At 39.0% G+C, this 20,300-nt stretch overlaps 1 protein-coding gene across 4 annotated transcripts in view; it reads right to left on the bottom strand.

Moving 5' to 3' along the window:
• Positions 1-20,300, bottom strand: part of TP63 (tumor protein p63) — a 220,849-nt gene that overhangs the window by 30,450 nt on the left and 170,099 nt on the right. For all 4 annotated transcript variants that reach the window (XM_060010949.1, XM_060010948.1, XM_060010950.1 and 1 more), the window contains one exon: positions 698-884. In XM_060010949.1, coding sequence (XP_059866932.1) covers positions 698-884 — 187 coding nt within the window. The remainder of the gene's footprint in view (positions 1-697; positions 885-20,300) is intronic.

Raw genomic sequence — 20,300 nt, forward strand, 5'->3', positions numbered from 1 at the left:
GATGTAAGGGAACCCTTGGAAATAATGACCTCTTCTGTAAAACTGTTACTGGATTTGAGGCTCAGAGGCTGGGGCCTAACTTACCTATGGATACAGCACTTAAAGGTCGCCCCAAGATACCTGCTCTTTGACTCCCAGTCCTTCACTTTACTGTTTCCCGTCCCCAGCTTACGTTCTAGATCTTCTGTTAACTCTTCTTATCCATTATTTGTCTTCATTTCTTTTCCTTAGTTCTTACTTCCTTCTTCTATTTTTTTTTTTTTAATATTTCTCATCTTTTATGCTCCTATCTCTTCCCCTTCTAGACCCTAATTGGTCTGGCCTTGACAATCACCCTGGGAGAGGCACTGAAGCCCCTAGCCAGGGCCCAACAGATCAGGGGCCACATGTTCTCCTTAAACCCTCCCATTAAAAAAAAAAAAAAAAAGAAGAAGGAAGGAAGCAGTAGTAGGGAGTAGAGAGGCAAGTCCAGGTCACTGAGCAATTACCAATATTAAAATAAACAGTTCAGTCATTGTGAAAGCCTGAAATTTACTCATCATTATTCTCAGGCAGTCTTGTCAGCCAGAAAGGTAGCCTGAGCTGCCATCAGCCAGCAGAGGTTGGAACCAGGTAAGTGGGCACCAAACAAAAGTCTCCACAGGAGCTCCATTTCAAGGAACTTAGTTGAACGGCCACAGATCCCCATTCTCCTTACCCTCGTTGAATTCACGGCTCAGCTCATGGTTGGGGCACCTTTTCACCACTTCAGTGACGTGCTCGGCCTTCTTGTAGACAGGCATGGCACGGATGACGGCGCCCTGAGGGGGTGGGGTCATCACCTTGATTTGGATGGGGCATGTCTTCGCAATCTGGCAGTACAGTTTCTTCAGTTCAGTGGAATACTGCTTAGAGATGAGCCAATGGTGGAGGAAAGAAAAGAAACAATAGGAGACACTGTTCAAAATACCTGTTCAAAATCAGAACAAGGAACATGCATCTACTTTCTGTAAACACATACCTTTATAGCTGCCTGTATGAAACCGAGCAGGACCCTGTGGGGCTCCTGGGTAGAGAAGCCTTTCCAGGTCCCCCATTCCTTGTTTGTAGGGAACAGACTCTAGCCTCCATGACCCTCCCTGAGCCCCAAAGGGAAGTTTCAAACATTTGCTAATCAGGGAAGGGAGAGGATGCAGAGACAAATGAGGAACAGCCAAAACACAATAGTGCAGCCTTGGGGCAGGTCCTGGCTCTGCCTCAAGGGATCCACAGAACAATATCTTTGAGCTCCTTACAGAACCAAAACCCCCAACAAATGGAGTTAGCATTCTTCATTCCAGAGAAGACCACTTGAGGCCAGATTAAAGCAACCAGAAAAACTCATCAGACTACCTGAGACCAGATTAAAGGAGTGCAGCCTCTGCACACATCCTAATCTTATCAACTCTGCCCTTGAACCATCACTATAAAACTCCTCACCAAATCCTCCAGGGTTGGGTCACACAGTTATTGAGGGCAGGAGCCCACTCTGCCCCCCTTTGCCTGGCAAAGCAATAAAGCTATTCTCTTCTACTTCACCCAAAACTCTATCTCTGAGATTAGATTCGGCACTGGGGTACAGAGGCTGAGCTTTCGGCATCACGTTCACCGTTGGCTACTATACGCATGACATCTAGCAATCTTATTCGAGGGGATTACATTCATTGATCAAATTAATCATTTCTTTCCACTTTAAATAAAATCCTATGTCTACAAACTATTTCACATTTTATCAAAACACATTTATGTGATTATTTCCTGTTATCTTCTCTTTAGGATGAAGAAAGATATTCTCAGAAATATTTCAATGATTAACACTATGAACAGCTTTACAGAGTACCAGAAACTAAATGGAAAAACAATGTCCTCATGTACTAAGTATTATTAAACAGACTATAATTAATTCCCCCCTTATAATACTCATAGGAATTAGGGTTTATGGAAAAAAATGTTTTAAGATAGAATATCTGGCAGATAGCGAAGACATTTTACCTGAGGTCAACCAACTAGAAAACTGCAAAGCAAAATTTCCCGCAAATGGCTGCACTTATCTTCTAAGGTCATAGCCTAAAAGAATGAGGGATCTGGAAGGGGCCACTTGGTCATACGCTCTCATGAAAGAAGGACTGCTCTACTACAACACAGCAAAAAGATTATCTTTTCACTCACAAGTGACTGAAATTTTTCCTCCCCACACTACCTTCTGTAGGGAGAGGAAGTTCAGTGGTTGGTTGACTGTAAAATTAGAAAACAGGGTGGAGAAAGCATGACACCTTGAAGAAAAAGTTCCATCCTTGATGTTTCCTCTTCCCACCTCTGAAACCGTATAGAAAGTCTACATTCTAATCCTTACACCATCTTAAACCTTATCACCCCTGTTCTCTGGGTCAATGCCTCATCACTGCATTCCTCCTCATTCTGATGTTGAGTGAAACCACCCAGGTAGTGGAATTGCTGGCCAAGAGCAGGGTACCTAGTAACACTTACCCAAACAAAGGTAAACAGACACACACAGGTTACAATCCTAAATTGGCAGCAACATCCTTCCAGGGAAAAGACACTGGGGAGCAGGAGCCAGAGTGGCAAAGGGATTCATTATTGCTATGTTCCAACCCAACTCTGAATAGAGGCAAATGTCCCATGGAAAAACACATTTAAAAGGGCTTCCCTGGTGGCGCAGTGGTTGAGAGTCCGCCTGACGATGCAGGGGACACAGGTTCGTGCCCCGGTCGGGGAGGATCCCACATGCCGCGGAGGATCCCACATGCCGCGGAGGATCCCACATGCCGCGGAGGATCCCACATGCCGCGGAGCGTCTGGGCCCGTGAGCCATGGCCACTGAGCCTGCGCGTCCGGCGCCTGTGCTCCGCAACGGGAGAGGCCACAACAGTGAGAGGCCCGCGTACCGCAAAAAAAAAAAAAAAAAAAAAAAAAAATTGCTTTACCTCTTCCTTTTGAAATATAATATTTATTTAAATAATCTTTCTTTTTCTCCCAAGCATTTCATTATATGAAATTTTCAGTTAAAAATTTCCTAATACTAGACGTGTATTACATAATTGTTTCTCCATGCCCACAAGTCAAGGATTAAACACAGCAAAAGGGTTTTATATAGCGTGAAGAAATAGGAAGCATGCCATAAATCAACCACAGAAAAAAAATTCTACTTGGGAAACACTGAATGAAATCTAGGTGGATATTTTTCCTCTAGTGTTTTTAACCAATGACTTTACAAATAAAGACAACGTCTTAAAGCATGTTATGAACTCATTTTTATTGAGAACTCTCAGAAAATAAGCATATCTGTTTGTGTTTTAACTAAACTAGGAGATGTATAATCTGAACATGAGTTTCATAAAATGCACCTCAGGAAAGATGATTGTAAAAAAAGTTTGTCAGCTAACACCTAAAGGCAAATAAGGCACCCATCCAAGCGTGTAAAGATTGCAAGAAAAGAAGGATAAGTAGGACAGTTAAGAAAAACGTTCTGTTTCAATAGCTGATATACTGTAAATCACACTTGACAGACTAAAACGTAAAAGTACTAAGAACAATCTTAGGCATCATCAGGTTAAATCTTCACTCATCCTTAAGAGGTGGGAGGGGGAATCTAATTTCTGTGTTTCAGTAATGATATTCAATAATAACTTCACCATTTTCTGAGCGCTGGAGTAAGAAATTTAATCTTCACAGAAGCCTAATAGGAAGGTACTACGGATCTACAATCTCTTATCTGAAACCCCTGGGGCCAGATGTTTCAGAATCCAGAACTGTTTAGATTTTAGAAAGGGAGTAGAGTTCATATAGCGTATGTTATAAACACCTCCAGGAGGATTTAGTGGGCCACCCTATAATCAAATCTTAATATTTCTGCAGAATCCATGAAGATTCACACGAAGTAGGAAATGACCATAAACCCTCAATGTTCAGGCCAGGTTTCACCACCACCTGAGTTTGCCACGAACTTATGAAATTAAAACAAAAGCAAAGCAACTTTTGTTTTTCAGAGTTCTTTGAATTTCAGAATTTCAGATAACAGATAATGGATCAGTATTATTATCCCCATTTTATAGATAAGAAGAAGGCAGAGGACTTGCCTGAGGTCACAGAGAAGATCTGGTTAACCACCAGGATACAGGAATCACCCATAGTCCTGGAACAGCAGCTCCTCATCTCTCATTCTCTCGGCCCTGCAGTGCATATTTCTGTACTTCTACTTTTTTTCTAATTCTCAAACGTGTGGCTATTTGCCGAATCAACCTAAGAGGTACACAATCTTCTCTAACATTAAAATGGAGCTCAGAAATGATCTACTTACCATCAATAATTCCTCTTTATTTATGTCTCAGTATAATAATGTTTGCTCATTTCAGTGCAGGGAGAAGCAGCAAGTGATAGAAGGGAAACAATCCTGGACTAGGAGGAGGCCGACCTAGAGTCTAGGACCAGCTGTCTGTCAGTAATTCTATTACGGCTCTGGGGAATTCATGAAAGCAGTCCTGCTCTTTCGCATGGTGTATGAAGGCCCTTTGTGTTCTGGCTTCATCTTTCTCTCATTCCCTCCCCCCACCCCCCAAACACACGCACTTCCCACTCCCATGTTGTACCCATGCAAACCTCATCATGCCTCAAACGCACCATACATTCATCAGCCACAATTCAAACATATTTTCCTTCTGTTCTCCACACCGTGCCAGGAAAATTTAGATATTACTCTTAAGCTAGGGCTGCATCTGGGGCTGTAAACCATATTTTCCAATTTTAGTGATGAGGGTTTACTACTGACTAAATCTAAATGTCTGACCAGGGCCAGGATACGTTCCAGTTGTTGCTTCCAGTTAAACTTCCAGAACTGCTGTTCAGTAATCAGAGGGGCTGAAGTGGTCTGGCATGGTTCCTTCTTGACAAAGCCAAGTTTCTGCTACTCTATTTCCTTCATTATTTGCAAATTGGTTCTGTGATGACATTTAATATTTTTCCGGTACTAAATTCAGTCTCCCTGGCCTACAGTGTATTCATAATTCCTTCGACTTGCCCACTTCCCCCACCAAATAGTCACTATCATCTTCACCAATTTTCCATGCTTCTCCAAGATCACTAAAAACGGGAATCTAATTTACGCCAAGATTTTAAAATACCCTGGTGATTCAAGTCAGCAGAGACTACAAATTGGAATACATCTGGATTCTTTGAATGTCTCTCTTCCTCTCTGGGGCTTTGAAAATTGACCTCTAAAATGCTCCCAAACATTGACCTGAGATTCTGGAAATCTAAAGACCAATTTCTTCTTTGGGGTATGTATGCTTTGTTTTCCTTTAATCAGCTTTGAAGTGTAATTTACTATAAAATACACCAATTTTTAAGCGTACATGTTGGTGACTTTTGACACGTGTATGCTCTAATGTAACCACTATCATGAGTAAGATACACACTATTTCCATCCCCTCCCCAGCCTTCCCTGAGTCCCCACCCCTCATCAAAATTATCTTTTTCCCCTTTGCAGTTAATCTTCACCCCAACCCATTCTCAGGCAATCTGTACCTGCTTTCTCTTGTTACACTTTTGCCTTTCTAAATTTTTATAGAAATGGAATAATACTGTCCATTATGTGCCTGGATTCTCTCACTTAGCATAACGCTTCTGAGATTCACCGATGTTTTTGCATGTATCAGCATTCTATTTTATTATTGAATGGAATTCTATTATTTATCAAGTCACCAATTATTTCCAGCTTTTATTTACTAGGAATAAAACTACAGTTGGTTTCCATATCTGGAGGTTCCACATCCACAGATTCAACCAAGCATGGATTGAAAATATATGGAGGAAAATTTTTCCACAAAGTTCAAGAAAGCAAAACTTGGATTTGCCATGCCAGCAACTATCTACATAGCATTCACATTGTATTAAGCATTATAAGAAATCTAGAGATGATTTAAAGTGTAAAAGAGGATGTATGTGGGTTAAATGTAAATGTTATACCATTTTATATAAGGGACTTGAGCATCTGTGGATTTTGGTATTCACTGGGGGTCCTGGAACCAATCTCCCATGGATATGGAGGGACAACTGCATTATGAACATTTATATACAAATCTTAGGACATATGTTTACATTATTTTGGATAAGTACTGCAAGCGTGATTGCTGATTAAGTGTATGCTTAACTTCATAAGAAACTTCCAAACTGTTTTACAAAGAAGTTGTGCCATTTTACATCACCACCAGCAGCGTATGAGGGCTTCATATCCTTGCCAGCACTTGGTATTGTCAATTTCAATGCCATCCTAGCAGGTATGTAGTGGTCCTCACTGTGGTTTAAATTAGCATCTCCCTGATGTTTAATGATCTTGAGTATCTTTTCATATACATATATACTTTGTTTATATTTAATATAATGAAAAGTTTAAAATATAAATATATTTATATTCACTTTATATTATTTTTATATACTTATTTGCTATTCTTTTCTGAAGTGTGTTCAAATCTTTTATACTTTTTAAATTTTCATTTTTTAATTGGGTTGCTTGTGTTCATAATTTGAGTGAAAAGAGTTCTTTATGTATTCTGGATACAAGTCCTTTATGTAATATAAGTTAAAAAATCATATATTTTCTCCCAGGCTATAGATTGCCTTTTTTACCCCACCTCTGTGCTTTTCCAAAACAGTTAATTTTAAGAAATTATCACTATTTTGCTTTTAAGGCACATGCATTTTGTGTCCTAAGGAATTCTGATCTAATTCAATGTTAGAAGGATTTTCTACGTTTTCCTGCAGAAGTTTTATAATCTTAGCTCCTGCATTTAGTCCTATATCTACTTTCAGTCTCCTCTTTCTCTCCCTTCTCTTCCTCTTTCTCTTCTTCTTTTTAATGGATATTCAATTGTTCCAGCACAGTTTGTTGAAAAGATTATATTTTCCTCCTATTGAATACCCTTGGCAACTTTTGTGAAAATTAATTGACCGTATGTGTTCAGGTCTTTATCTGAACACTGCCTTCTTTTCTATTGATCTATTCATACAACAGTATCACATTGTCTGGATTACTCTAACTTTATAGCAAGTCTTAAAATCAGGTAATCTAATTCTTCCAATTTTGTTCTTCTCTTCCAAAATTGTTTTAGCTATTCTAGGTCCTTTGAATTTCCATATAATATTTACAAGAAATATGTCAATTCCCACAAAAATGCCTGGTAGAATTTTGGATGAGACTGTGTTGAATATATAGGTCATCTTGACGACAATATCTTAGCAATATTGTATCTTCTAATCCATGAACATGGTATATATTTCCATTTAATTAGAACATGTTTACTTTCTCTCAGGAATATTTTATAGTCTTCATTGTGCAAATCTTGCACAAATTTGTTAGATTACTTTTTTAATACTTTTTTTTTTTTTTTTTTTTGCGGTATGCGGCCCTCTCACTGCTGTGGCCTCTCCCGTCGTGGAGCACAGGCTCCGGACGCGCAGGCTCAGTGGCCATGGCTCACGGGCCCAGCCGCTCCGTGGCACGCGGGATCCTCCCGGACTGGGGCACGAACCCGCGTCCCCTGCACCGGCAGGCGGACTCTCAACCACTGCGCCACCAGGGAAGCCCTCTTGAATACTTTTTAATTGTAAATAATACTTTAAAATTTTACATTTCTAATTGTATTTTTCTAGTACATAAAATATAATTGATTTTTGTATATTGACCATATATCCTGTCAATATACAAAATCTTTCTAAACTTATTAGTTCTAGTAGTTTTTTGTAGGTACAATTTTCTACATAGATGATGATGTCAACTGCAAGTAAAGCCAGTTTCATTTCTTCTTTTCTAACATGCATGACTTTTAATTTTTTATTCTTGTCTAACTACATTAATTGAACTATCATTCAATTTGCTATTGTTTTGTTTTTCTTCTTTAAATTGGTATCTTAGATCATTGATTTTAGACTTTCATATTTTCCTAATATAAGCATTTAATTCTACAAAGTTCACTTTAAGCACTCCTTTAGCTATATCTACAACATTCTGATGTATCTAATTTTTAACATTGAAGAACACATGAAGCATTTCTTTTTGGGGGGTTGGGTTCTATTATACTTCGTATCCAATGTAATAAGGGACTATACAACATTCTTGAGAGAAATAATTCTTTCTCTAGGTTTTTGGTTTGTTTCATGGATTCCACTTCTAGTTTGAACTTATTTCCCCTTTGCACATTTTCTTACCATTCTAAACAGATTTTTTTTCATTGTTCTTCCAAGGTTATATTTATCTCTAGCTAGGTTTTTCCTACTGACAGGTATCAAATCAAGAACCCAACTGATTTTATACCTGAAAAAGAATCTACTATAACTTAAGAATTTCTTTGGTGATCCAAGTCCACTGCATTGAATTTCCAGCAGCTTTTTGGGTGGATATTAAACATTCCAAACTTTATGTTTGAAATTATAAAGTTTCTCTCCCTGTAGTGCTGTTGCTATTAGAAGCAGTTATGGAGATTAAAAACTTATCCAACTTCTTTTTTTTAAATAAATATGTCTGTTTTCATAGTTATAACAGCATGTATACATAAAAAAATTATGGAAAAAAGAAAATATATGACATATTCCCCCTACCCAGAGATACATACCCCTAACATTTTAGACTTTTTCCTATACATGCGCGCGCGCACACACACACACACACACACACGCACACATATACACAAACTGGGGCATATCATAAAAAGTTTAGTATCTTTTTTTATTTAACATATCATGAGCCTGTTCTAGTTTTAAAATATAATTTTATGTGGTTATGTTTATAGTATTAAAAAGGGATATACTATGATTTATTTAAGCATGTTTTCTTTTATAGTATAAATTACTCCATTGTAAAAATATTAAAAATAACTAACACTGAAGAGCTGAAGAGCACATTTTAGTATATAAATCTTTAGTACATAAATTAATTTTAACTGAATCTCTTGAAACTGGATAATTGAGTCAATGTATATTTTAGCATTGTAGAAGTCTGAGGTCAATTTGAATTTTTTTCCTTTAAATTAAGCAAGCTGCTTATTTCTCCCTAGATATTTTCAGGATTTTGTTTCCTTCTTTATTCTGTTTTTGTTTTTGTTTTAAGTGAGAATGTTTCTAAATATATCCTTTTTTTTCTCAAAATAACTTGGAAATTGGTGAGCTCTTTCAACTTACATGCTTGAACTCAAATCAGTAAATTTCTTAGTTTTTCCTTTTTTTTACTTGTGTTTTTGTTCCTTCTGCTCTTATTAGTTTCTAGAAACATATAAGTCTTACTCTGGATATCCCTCTCTATCCACCATACATTTTATATACTCAAACACTAATTGTTGACATCTTTTTATTTTATTTGCATTCTGGGAAAGTTTCTCAAATTTGTTTTCTCTACCATAAGTATGGCTTTCTAGAGTTAATTCTGTTCTATTCTACTACAAAGAATTGAAATTCTTCTATTGCATTTCAATTGAACTTGCTTATCTCATCTATCACCCTTTTTACCTTATCCAGTCATCTTTTCATCAGAACTTGCTACTCTAGGTTTATTATTTTCTTCTCCAACTTTACAGTGCTTATGTTTTATTACTTTGTACTGAAGCAACATTTTAAACCTTTTTTTTTTTCAGTTTTTTCGATGCTTTTGCTTTCTTTGGTTCATTAAAATCATGTTCCCTTATGCTTATTTTTTTTTAAATACAGGCCCTTAATTTGCTTTTGTAGTTTTCCATGAATATAGCAAGCTATAGCAAGAGCTAGTATGGGCATCCTTTGACATTTTTCAATTCAGTTCCATACTTTTTAGGTAATAAATTTGCTACAGGAGACTGTCAATAGCTTGAGTGTCTAATTTAGTTAGGCATTTTTCTGGAATTCATAATATTTTAGTGGAAAATAAAATGTTGACTACCTTAGAATCTGCTAAGCAGTTGCCATTGCAAACTAGAAATCAAATCTATTTATCTACCCCTTTGCACATCATTCAATAACTATGGAACAAACATTTACTTGAGCACATACTATATGATGCCAGGTACTCTATTCTGTACTAGGAACAGACAGAAATAAGACTTAAAAACCCTCAAATGGAGAAACTTATGTATCCTCACTGTGTAGGATAGTCTTTAAAATGTAAAATAAATTGGAAGAAAAAATTACTCAGTCCTTACCCTCAAGTTGCTCACAGTTTAGAAGTAGAGTGAAATACAAACAATGCTATAGGTATGTAAAGTGCTATGGAATTACAGAGGATAGAGCAATTAACTACTAATTAATAAATTTGATATTTATTGAGAAAGTACTATATTCAAGAGTCTGTTTTAGGTTTGGAAATTCAGAAGTGAACAAAAGCAAAGGCTCTAAAGGTGCTCACATTCTAGAATAAACAAGTGAATACTATGTCAGATAGTGGATAAAGAAAATCAGAGTAAATTTAAAGGCAGTAGAGAGTCAAGAGCCAGGAGTTAGAGACCATTATATGAGGAAGACATTATTTTATCTAGAGTTGTCAGAGAAGAATACTTTGGTAAGTTGATAGTTAAAGAAAGATCTGAAGGAAGCATTGGAGTGAGCCATTCATACTCCTAGGGAAATTATGTTCCAATTACTGAAGACAGCAAGTGCTAAGGTTCTGGGGTGGGTATGTCTGTCATGAAGGCCAGTGTCACTGGAGAGCAGTGAACAAAGGATACAGTGATAGGGGATATGATCAGAATTTAGAGAGAAGTTGGGGCCCAGACCATGCAAGGTTTTTGGCCAGAGTAAGGATTTCAGTTTTCCTTGATGTGAGAGAGGAAGCCACTGGAGAGGTTTGAGAAGGTGACATGATCTGATTTGCATTTTAATAAGATTCTGGCTGTTATGTGAAGAATAAACTCTGTTGACCAAAGATGGAAGTAGAGAGACCAGCAAGGAAGCTACCGCAAATAATCCAAGTGAAAAATATGAGAGTGGCTTAGACCAGCAGGGGAGCTGGTGAAGAGCATCTGGTTTCCAGATATATTTTAACCAGATTCACTGATGGATTGGTTGGAATAAGAGAGAAAGAGAAAAGTAAATATATTCCACTAAAGCAGAGAAGAAAGGTTTTATAGAGGTAGTGATATTTAAACTAGGCCTTAAAAAAGACAAGTTATTCACCAACTAGACGGTACACCAAAAAACAGGAGGAAGGAAGAGTCAAGAGGCAGAGGGCAGGCTCTCTATGAAGAAAGAACATCATGAGTACAAGCAAAGAGATGTTAATATGGTTGAAATAGAGATGTGCTGGGGGAAGAAGGAGGAGAGGCAGAGCAGAAAGCAATGAGGCTAAGCGAAGAAGGCAGCTACCAGATTCAGAGGAGACTTGGATGTCACAAGAAACAGGTGGACTCTACCAGCAGGCAAAGGAGAGTCACTGACGATTGCAAAGCAGGGTAAAGACCTAATCAGTGTCTATGTAGTAAGTAAAACAAAGCTGATAGGAGCAAGACTGAGGCAAAGTAGGGAGAAGGGAGACTTATTAGGACCCATTCAGACAAGAAATGAGGGGAGCCTAAACTAGAGCAGTACAAATGAAGAAAAAGGTGAAGAGATGGAAGAAATATTTTGGAATTACTAAAACTCAGTCTTCTAGCTTTCATCGTGAAAGATACGCATGGAAGTACCGAAACAGGCCAAGAACTATTATTCATTAGAACTAAAGTGCTTGCAAAAATAATATGTCATTTTCTTATCTCTTTTCTAAAGTCAAAGTAGAATGAATGAGAGTTAGTTTTAACACAGGGCTCCCGACATTCAGGAGCAAAATGAGACAGGACTTAGTCATTGGACTCATCAACAGATAGAGAAAAGAAAAAATGATTTGTTCTAATTCCGGACAAGGAAAATAAAATACCATGAGGTAACACTGGAATTAACAGGCCAATTTTGTTGTAGAAGAGGAAAGGGCTTAATTCTTAAAGCCAAAAGCTTTGGAAAAGGACTCTTATCCAAAACCAATAATGGGAAGCAATATTTACTGGACTAGGGGTCAAAAGACAAGATTTAAACTCTGCCTCTTCAATTTATTCCCTGAGTCTTTATGCAGTTACTTCACCTCTCACAAACACAAAATAGAAAAAAATTATAATATGCAATATACATCTCTTAGAGTGGAGGAAAAAAATCACAGATATGAGAAGCCTTAGTCAATGGCAAAGACCAACATAAAAGGCATGTATGCATTATGATTATTACTGAAGCCTCCTATTTCTAAGATCGTCCACAGAAAGTGCTTAGTGTAGCTTAAGTAATCTTGGGAACACTGTGGAAACATGATTATTTCAACCTTTCAGGAACTGGTTGTTGCCAGATAATAAAAGTCTGCTAAAGTTTGAAGATTAACCATTTGCAATGAATCACACAGTTCATATTTATCTGCTAGTAATCACTGGGTTCTAAACTGGATTCAAGTTACTAGATTCATTTGTGTAAAAAACTAATGGATTTTGTTGATCTGCTTCCACACATTTGTAAAATATGCATGCATATATCCATAAGTACATGTAATATAATTTTATGTGAACTTAATATTTACTTACACTACACTGCTCAAAATTTAATCTCAGTGGTCTGGCATTTCTATTTCTCATGTTTTTAAGACTTATTCATGTTCTCACATACAGATGTATTTCCTTCATCTTAATTGTTGGAAGGAAAGAAGGGATTGAAGTGGAATGGAGGGAGATCTTTTGCTTTATCTGCTATATTTTATTTAAAGAAAAGATTTGAAGCAATATGGAAACATTTTGGTAGATATTCAGATGTCTAACTTTACTTGTTTTTTATATGCTTGAAATATTTCCTAATTAAAATTTTTCTTAAATGAATTTAGCATGGGCAGCACCAACCTGTAAAATCATTGCAGACTTATGATTTTAGAAGACACAGAATATAGAAATAAGATATTAGAACCCAGAAGAAACATTACAGCACATCTTGTCTAAACCTGCTTCTCTTGATTTTCAGATACAAAAGTTAGGTTTAGAGAGGTGAAGTTAGGTCATTAATTCAACAAGTATTTATTAAGCAGCTGCTTCATGACAGGCTCTGTCCTAGGTTCCAGGGAACTAGCAGTATTCCTTACCCTAAGGGAGTTGGTTTAAAGGAAGCACTGACATTAAATAAATTATTTCTAAAATTGTGACATATGTTCTGAAAAAGCAGAGGGAAACAGGATAAAACATGGGGCTCTACTTAGTCCCGAGGGTTAGGAGGGCATCCCTGAAAAAATGATTTCTACTGGTTGCTCAACTAAATCTAGGCAACATGGGAATAAACTCAGATTTTCCTACTTCTGAAAAGCGCATATTTTTTACAACTTTAACATACTCTAATGATTGAGTTTCCACACACACAAAAAATTGACATTTTAAACCAAGGATTTGGTTCTATGCTTCTTTTATTGACTCACCTGTTTCAAGGAATTTTTAGTGTAAGACACATTTGCTAAGCTTTTCTTAGGTTAGATCAGGAAAAGCTTAGAAATCATTTGGTCCAGACACTACAGTTACAGAGGAGGAGCCCAAGAGGAATTGATTCCAGAGAGGAAATGAGACTTGCTTAAATCCATTCAGCAATAAGGACCGTCTTGACATAAAGACCATTGTTCCTCGCCATGCATCATGCAGTTGGCGCTCATTGTATGGGGCCAAAAGGGAACTGGTGTATTTGGTGGCAGAGTGAATTTATATAAATGCAATATGATTAGAAAAACAGATACAAAGCTCAGAGGTCATCTAAAAAATAAAATATGACCACCAATTTCCTACAGGAGTACAATATTCCATAGTGCTTTTTCGACCCAATATCACATTCTTTTTAGTTTAGTAAATGTTTCTCTAGAAATTGAGATCTTTCTTCCCTATTTTGTAACTATATTCTCAGAATGGGATCTTGAACAAAAGAATAACATGAAATGCCCACCAGTTTCTTTAAGAACCAATTCTACTCCAGCTGATCCTAGGTTTGATAAGTCAGCAGTGGACTGTACTAATCTTTGTACCTAGTTAGGTAAGACTGCACGTGAACTTGTGGCTGCTTAAATTATGCAAATCTTAATGTGAAATTAGAAGATGAAATACTGTGATGAGAAGAAACAAGTAAAGAAAGCACATGTGAAAGAATTTTCTTCCAAAGATAGAAGTATCTGATCTCTCCAAAGAAGTCATGGACTTCTGACACTCACTCACTGAGGAATTTCAGGCAATGCATAGGATCTCCCTGAACCCTGAGCCAATAATCCACAGGGCGAGAATGAGGAAGCTCTGTTAGATGATCTATAATGTTTCTTCTATTTTGAATATTTTATGATCTGGTACAAATCTGTTACAGACACCAGTTACCAGGTTCACATTGGCAAGGTAACTCTTTATAAAGAGTGTGGAAAACAAAGCATTGATCATCTTTCTGATTCCAGATCGAAAATATATAAAAGAGTAGGAGTCAATGTATGTACTTACGTGTATGTATGCACATTCGAGAGTGTGTTTATTCCTAGGAAGTACTAGCCTACAAGCAAGAATGAAGAGGCAAATTTTGGGGTGGGCCTCAACCAAATTTCCTCTTACACAGTCTTGAACATCCACAGGAGCAAAGTATTTCTACAGTGGTATGGAACAGAGATGCCTCAAAACTAACACATGAAATAAACTCTTTGTTGCTATACACTATCCCTGACAAAATGCAAAAGCAAGCTTTGCCTAAGTTTTGTTTTGGAAGGGAAGGGGAGGGAAGAGGTTTGGTGTATTGAGGAGTGAGCTGATCAAAGCCAAATATCATGTTCAAATAAAATAACTCCGGGGATTTTGGAAAACAAGAGTAAATTCAGCTCCTTTGCTAATAACATGTTGCAAAGAGAAGGGGGGAAAAAAGCATTCCACTAACTATGTCCCACCGTCACCACCTGCCTCAGTCGACATACTATATTACACGCTCTTGGCTGCCAGACTGGTAATTCAGTATCACAATGCATAGAGATGCCAGCTAATATCAGCACACACCTGCGTAATTTTTTAACCGCTCTCTTTCCTAAAGGTGGAACAAAGACCCTTCCTCCCCACTCCATCAAACAAAACAAAAAACAACTTTACTCTTTCAACCTGTTCCAGAAGAAATGCCACACTATATGAAAATCCCAATTGCGAGGCTGCCTTGACCCACAATTCTCCAAGAATATGGATAGTATAAACAAATCAATAATTATATAATCCACCTTACTACTCAAGGGAAGCAATTGTGTAGGGTAGCATCAATTCCATCCTGATGCTACAGTGCCAGCTTCCAGATAAATCCACATCTGGCATGCTGTCATGCTAGAAGAAAATGTTTTAAATTTTTTCTCATGTAATACTATGTACATTATGACCTACTACTGGCCATTAGCCCACAGAACTAACCTTAGCATATAAAACCAGACGCAGGTGAGGTCCATTAAGACTTAGGGCCAATTACCTACTCTGAAGATGGCTGGGTCGTAAAAGGAGAGTTAAACCTAAGCTAATGCTTAAAAACATCAGTGACATTTCTGGCCTTCTGCAAGAATTTGGGTTGATTAAAATTAACAGAAAAAATAATGAGACTTACAGATAATCTAAAAGACAACTACCATTCACTAACAGGAAATGCTAGGTGCACTTCTAGTTTTTAATTCTTTTTTTCAGAGAGTTCAAAGAATACAAGAGGTGAAAGGCGTGGGTCTGTGCTACCTTAAATAACGTAAAATATTTGGCAGGGGGCAAAAAAAAAAGTAAGCTCAAAAGCTGTCACGACAGCGTTCATCCACGCTCAGCGATCAACAAGTACGAAGCCTGCCTTAATTTAGGCAGAGCAATCCTAAAACGTTCAGTGACTTAAATTTTTTTTCTTTTCTAAACTGTACTCTTGGGAAGTGCCAAATTTAAAAGGCCCTTTTATAAGGGTAAGAGGGTGATGAAATCAATAATTGGAATAGTCGGGAAAGAAAATCATACAAAGCAGATGGGGTATTCAGAGAGGACACAATTAAGTGACGGCAATTGCTTTGGCAGGGGAAAGATTAATAAGGGGGAGAGATGAGATACTTGAAAATAAAAATATAAGGGTCAAAACCTAATTTTTGATCAAGAGGCTTTGGAAAATTAATGATAAATAACCAATTCACTAAAATGGAAAAAGAGTCTTAGCTAGAAAGAAATAGACACAGCTTCTGTATGAGCTGCTTGAAATATACTGAATAACCTTATATAATTGCATACATACTGTATATATATTGAATAACCTTATATAACTGTATGAGATAATTATATGCTATATTCCGGATTTGTTCTCTACAAATAAACTCACTTGAGAAACTTTATAAACCTCACATCTAGGAAGAGAGGCTTTAAAAATAAAATTAATAATTAAAAAGTAGCCACTTCAAAGGTTTTAGTGAAGTAAATACACTCTAAACAAATATCAGTCTAATGTTCTATGACGGATGGCAAACCGAAACACCAAAAATGAAAAGAGGGAGTGAATGAGGGTATATGGTTTGGGGCTGGGTTGTGGGTGTCCTCTTGAAAAGCCAACTTTAAAAGGTTCGGTGGAAAACCAAAATAGCGTTCAAGAGCCAACTAATTACCCTCCTGTGACTAGACCACAATTTTATCACCTCATTTCTGAACTGCATGTGTATACTGGGGCAGTAAATATTGCCTAGAGAGCTGTGGACAGGAAGTCAAGAGGACAGGGCTCTGGTCCTCCACCTGCACCACGATTTCCTGCAGCGTCTGAGGCAAATCATTTCCCCTCTCGGGCTTCAATTTCTTCATTAGCAGCTAAGGTATTCCACTTTGGGCTACATCGACTTCAAAGGAAGGGAACTCTGCAAAGTGAGCTTGCAAACAGGACGCGGGCCACCATATCCTATTGGATCTATCCTACTGATCAGGCAGGTGGAGATCCCCAAATTGGCCCCAGAGTCGTCTGGCATGGTATTCACTTCTTCTCCACGTCTCCCTTCCTGCCACAGTCGTCTAGCTGCCAGACATGTACGATTTGTGCTCTTAATAGTTTAAGAGAAAAGAATCCTTCCTCCAAGCACTTTTCTTGATGGCCCCAGCCAAAGGGCCGCCTGTTGCCACCTGTCAGTTGTGGGGATTAATTACCTGAGCCGAGGCTGGGAGAGGCACATTCTTCCTGGGGCCGCGCCCACAGATGTTGACATCAAGCAGGTGGGCTGTCTACTACCCGCTTACCATGAAGACCAGCCGGGAGCCCACGGGGCCTGGCAGGTGGGGCTGAGGGGGGACACTCAGACTGCACCACAAAGCAGCTATATCTTGGCAGAGAGGAACATGCCCTGGGACCTCTCCAGGAGGCCACAGGCAGCTCTGTGGCCAGCCCTGGACACCAGCCTGGCCCAAAGGAGGCAGCTGCAGCCTCCCTGCTGGAGGGCAGCATTTTGGCACCGACCTTGGAAAGGGGTGGGGTTGGAGCCTGCCAGCCTCATCCTAGCTGCCTGAGGGTGTGACTTTGGACAGCCAGTTGAAAAAGATTTGACAGTCCTGATTGGTAATTTTGCAACTTTATCTCCCCAGGAGGGTAAACTTACCTTTCATTTAGTGTCTCTTGTCAGTGCCACCCCCTGACTAGTAATCCCATTCACAGTGACCTTCACAAAGCAGACACTGGAAGGCATTTGTCAGAGTGACTGGTATACAGCAGGTGCTCAATAAATGTCAGCTGACCTTTAGTGTTCTCTGAAGTCACAACAACCATGAGGAGACGCCTGTAGTGAGAATGCTCTCCTTTTTCACATGTGTAGAAACTGGGGCTCAAATATTTAAAGTGACACTCCAATAAATGACAGAGCTGAGGATGAACTTCAGGGATTTTGTCCTCTTCTCAGTGCTGATTAAACACCTGCAAACAAGTCTCCTGACTCCCTGTCATACTCCATGTCCCTCAATAAAACAAACCTGGACGTCCCCCAGTGATACAGGAAGATACAATTATCTGGGAAGTGAAAATGCTTCTAGCAACAACCATGGTGGGCAGAGAATTTTTACCCCTCGCCCCACTGGACAAACCTAGTTTAATTCTCCAACAGACAGATGAGAGAACAAACTCAGAGGAAAGGTCACACCAGAAGTCAGCAATGGGACAGAATTAGAGCCTGTGACTCCTAACTTCCAACCCCGTGATCTTTTCACTGTAAACCATTCATTCCTATACCTCTTCTTTCTAAGAAGGTGTGATCCAGGCTCATCGGAGACCCTTCTGGGCACACACACACTGTAGGCGAGAGACGATAATGCCAACCACCGGCTTCCCTTCCACTGCCGCAGTGGCATGCCTGGCTGACCACGCCACCCTCCAGGGCAGAGCTCTGAGTTTCAGCCATCACTTACCCTTAAGGGAGAGAAAGTGTCTTCCTTCCCCCTCAGGGTGACTCATTGTTCCCAATAGCCTGCAAAGCCCTGGGCTTCTACATCTGTCACTCCTCTTCCCTTGGGGCACAAACCTGATGCCCCCACTCCTTCCTCAGCTCCCACCTTGGCATATCAACAAGGCAGCCTCTGGGTTGTGAAGGCACCAGTCCTGCCCAGAGCTCGGGCCACTGCCCAGCAGGAATGTGTGCCAGTCCCTGGTCCAGGACACTGCCTCACACTGTGGATCCCAAACTAGCAGGAGTTCCTCCTCAGTGGCTGTCCTTCTTCAACCCCTGGACACTAGGGTTGAAGTGTCCTGTACGTCCACATGCACGGTCTGGTGTTCTCTGTTAAAAAGACTCACAGTGCACAGTTCCTAAACCTCTATTCCCTGCTGAAGGCTGTGTCTTTGCAGAGAACAGAAACACGTTTAGAACCCATTGACTGCTAGAGGCACTTAGAGTCCTACCCTACATCATGGCCCAGGCATCCTTTGCAAGATGATACCCATCATATCTGGTCTGTTGTTAGACTCATTGCTCATTTTGGAGTCTCACTTGCAAATTAACCCCAAAAGTGAGCCCTCTATTCCAATCATTTTAATGTGTTTGGATCTGTGAGAGACTCTTTTTACTGGAAGGCTAGAGGAACCAGTCTTATGAGAAGACATGGGAGAATATATCCAGAGAGTATGGAGGGTGATAGCATCTACTGATTTCCAAAAATGACACCATTGCTCACCCATTCATGGAGTCCTTCAGAGTTTATAGAACATTTTCATAAATGCTATTCATTTAATTCTCAGCTAACTCTGAGAAAATCACCTTTATCCCCTTTCTGTCGGAAGAAAGAGGCTCAAGTAGGTAAACTAGTTTGCTCACAACAAAACAAGGGTAGAAGAGAGAGTCAAGCCTCTAGTCTAGGTTTTAACGTCAAATCCAGGGCACCTACAGTACTTGTACACACATCATATGGTGCACTGAATGATGTCTCCCTGTGCATTTACAGAACCCTTGCTACGTTCAAGTCACTGTACTATATGCAAGGACAGGAGGAGGGGGGCGAGTCCCTACCCTCCAGAAACTTACCACTTGGGAAAGATATATATATCTTTATATCTATATCTATATCTATATCTATATCTATCTATCTATCTATATATACATACATAGCTGGCACAAAAAGCATATAAACTTAAACATTATTTTGTGAAATAAATAATGAAACAAAAAATATGAAAATAATGAAACAACAAAATAATGAAACAACAAAAATAATCAAACAACAAAAATACCAAAGCGCTTTCTGGCTTCAAAATCCCAGGTTAGGGCTTCCCTGGTGGCGCAGTCATTGAGAGTCCGCCTGCCAGTGCAGGGGACACGGGTTCATGCCCTGGTCCGGGAAGATCCCACATGCCGCGGAGTGGCTGGGCCCGTGAGCCATGGCCGCTGAGGCTGCGCGTCCGGAGCCTGTGCTCCACAATGGGAGAGGCCACAACAGTGAGAGGCCCGCGTACCACAAAAAAAAAAAAAAAAAAAAAAAAATCCCAGGTTATTGGGATGTAGGACATTGCAACAAATACCCTCTAAACCCTTACTGTATGTGCTTACCCTCCCCCATTTCTCCCTCCCTTCTCTTTCACACACACACACACACACACACACACACACACACACACAGCTAAACTGCTTTTAGAACATCAAGAGTTTAACAGATTTTTATTTTGAGAAGAAAAGATAAACAACTCAATCCATTCCTAAAACGATGGTACAGCTTCCAATTTCAGGTTTCAATTAGTAGACTGAATTATGACTAAATATCTACAGTTTTGAGGATTACTACACGGAAAAGAAAATTTTA

The sequence above is a fragment of the Delphinus delphis genome, chromosome 4, assembly GCF_949987515.2.
Source record: "Delphinus delphis chromosome 4, mDelDel1.2, whole genome shotgun sequence".
Lineage (NCBI taxonomy): Eukaryota > Metazoa > Chordata > Mammalia > Artiodactyla > Delphinidae > Delphinus > Delphinus delphis.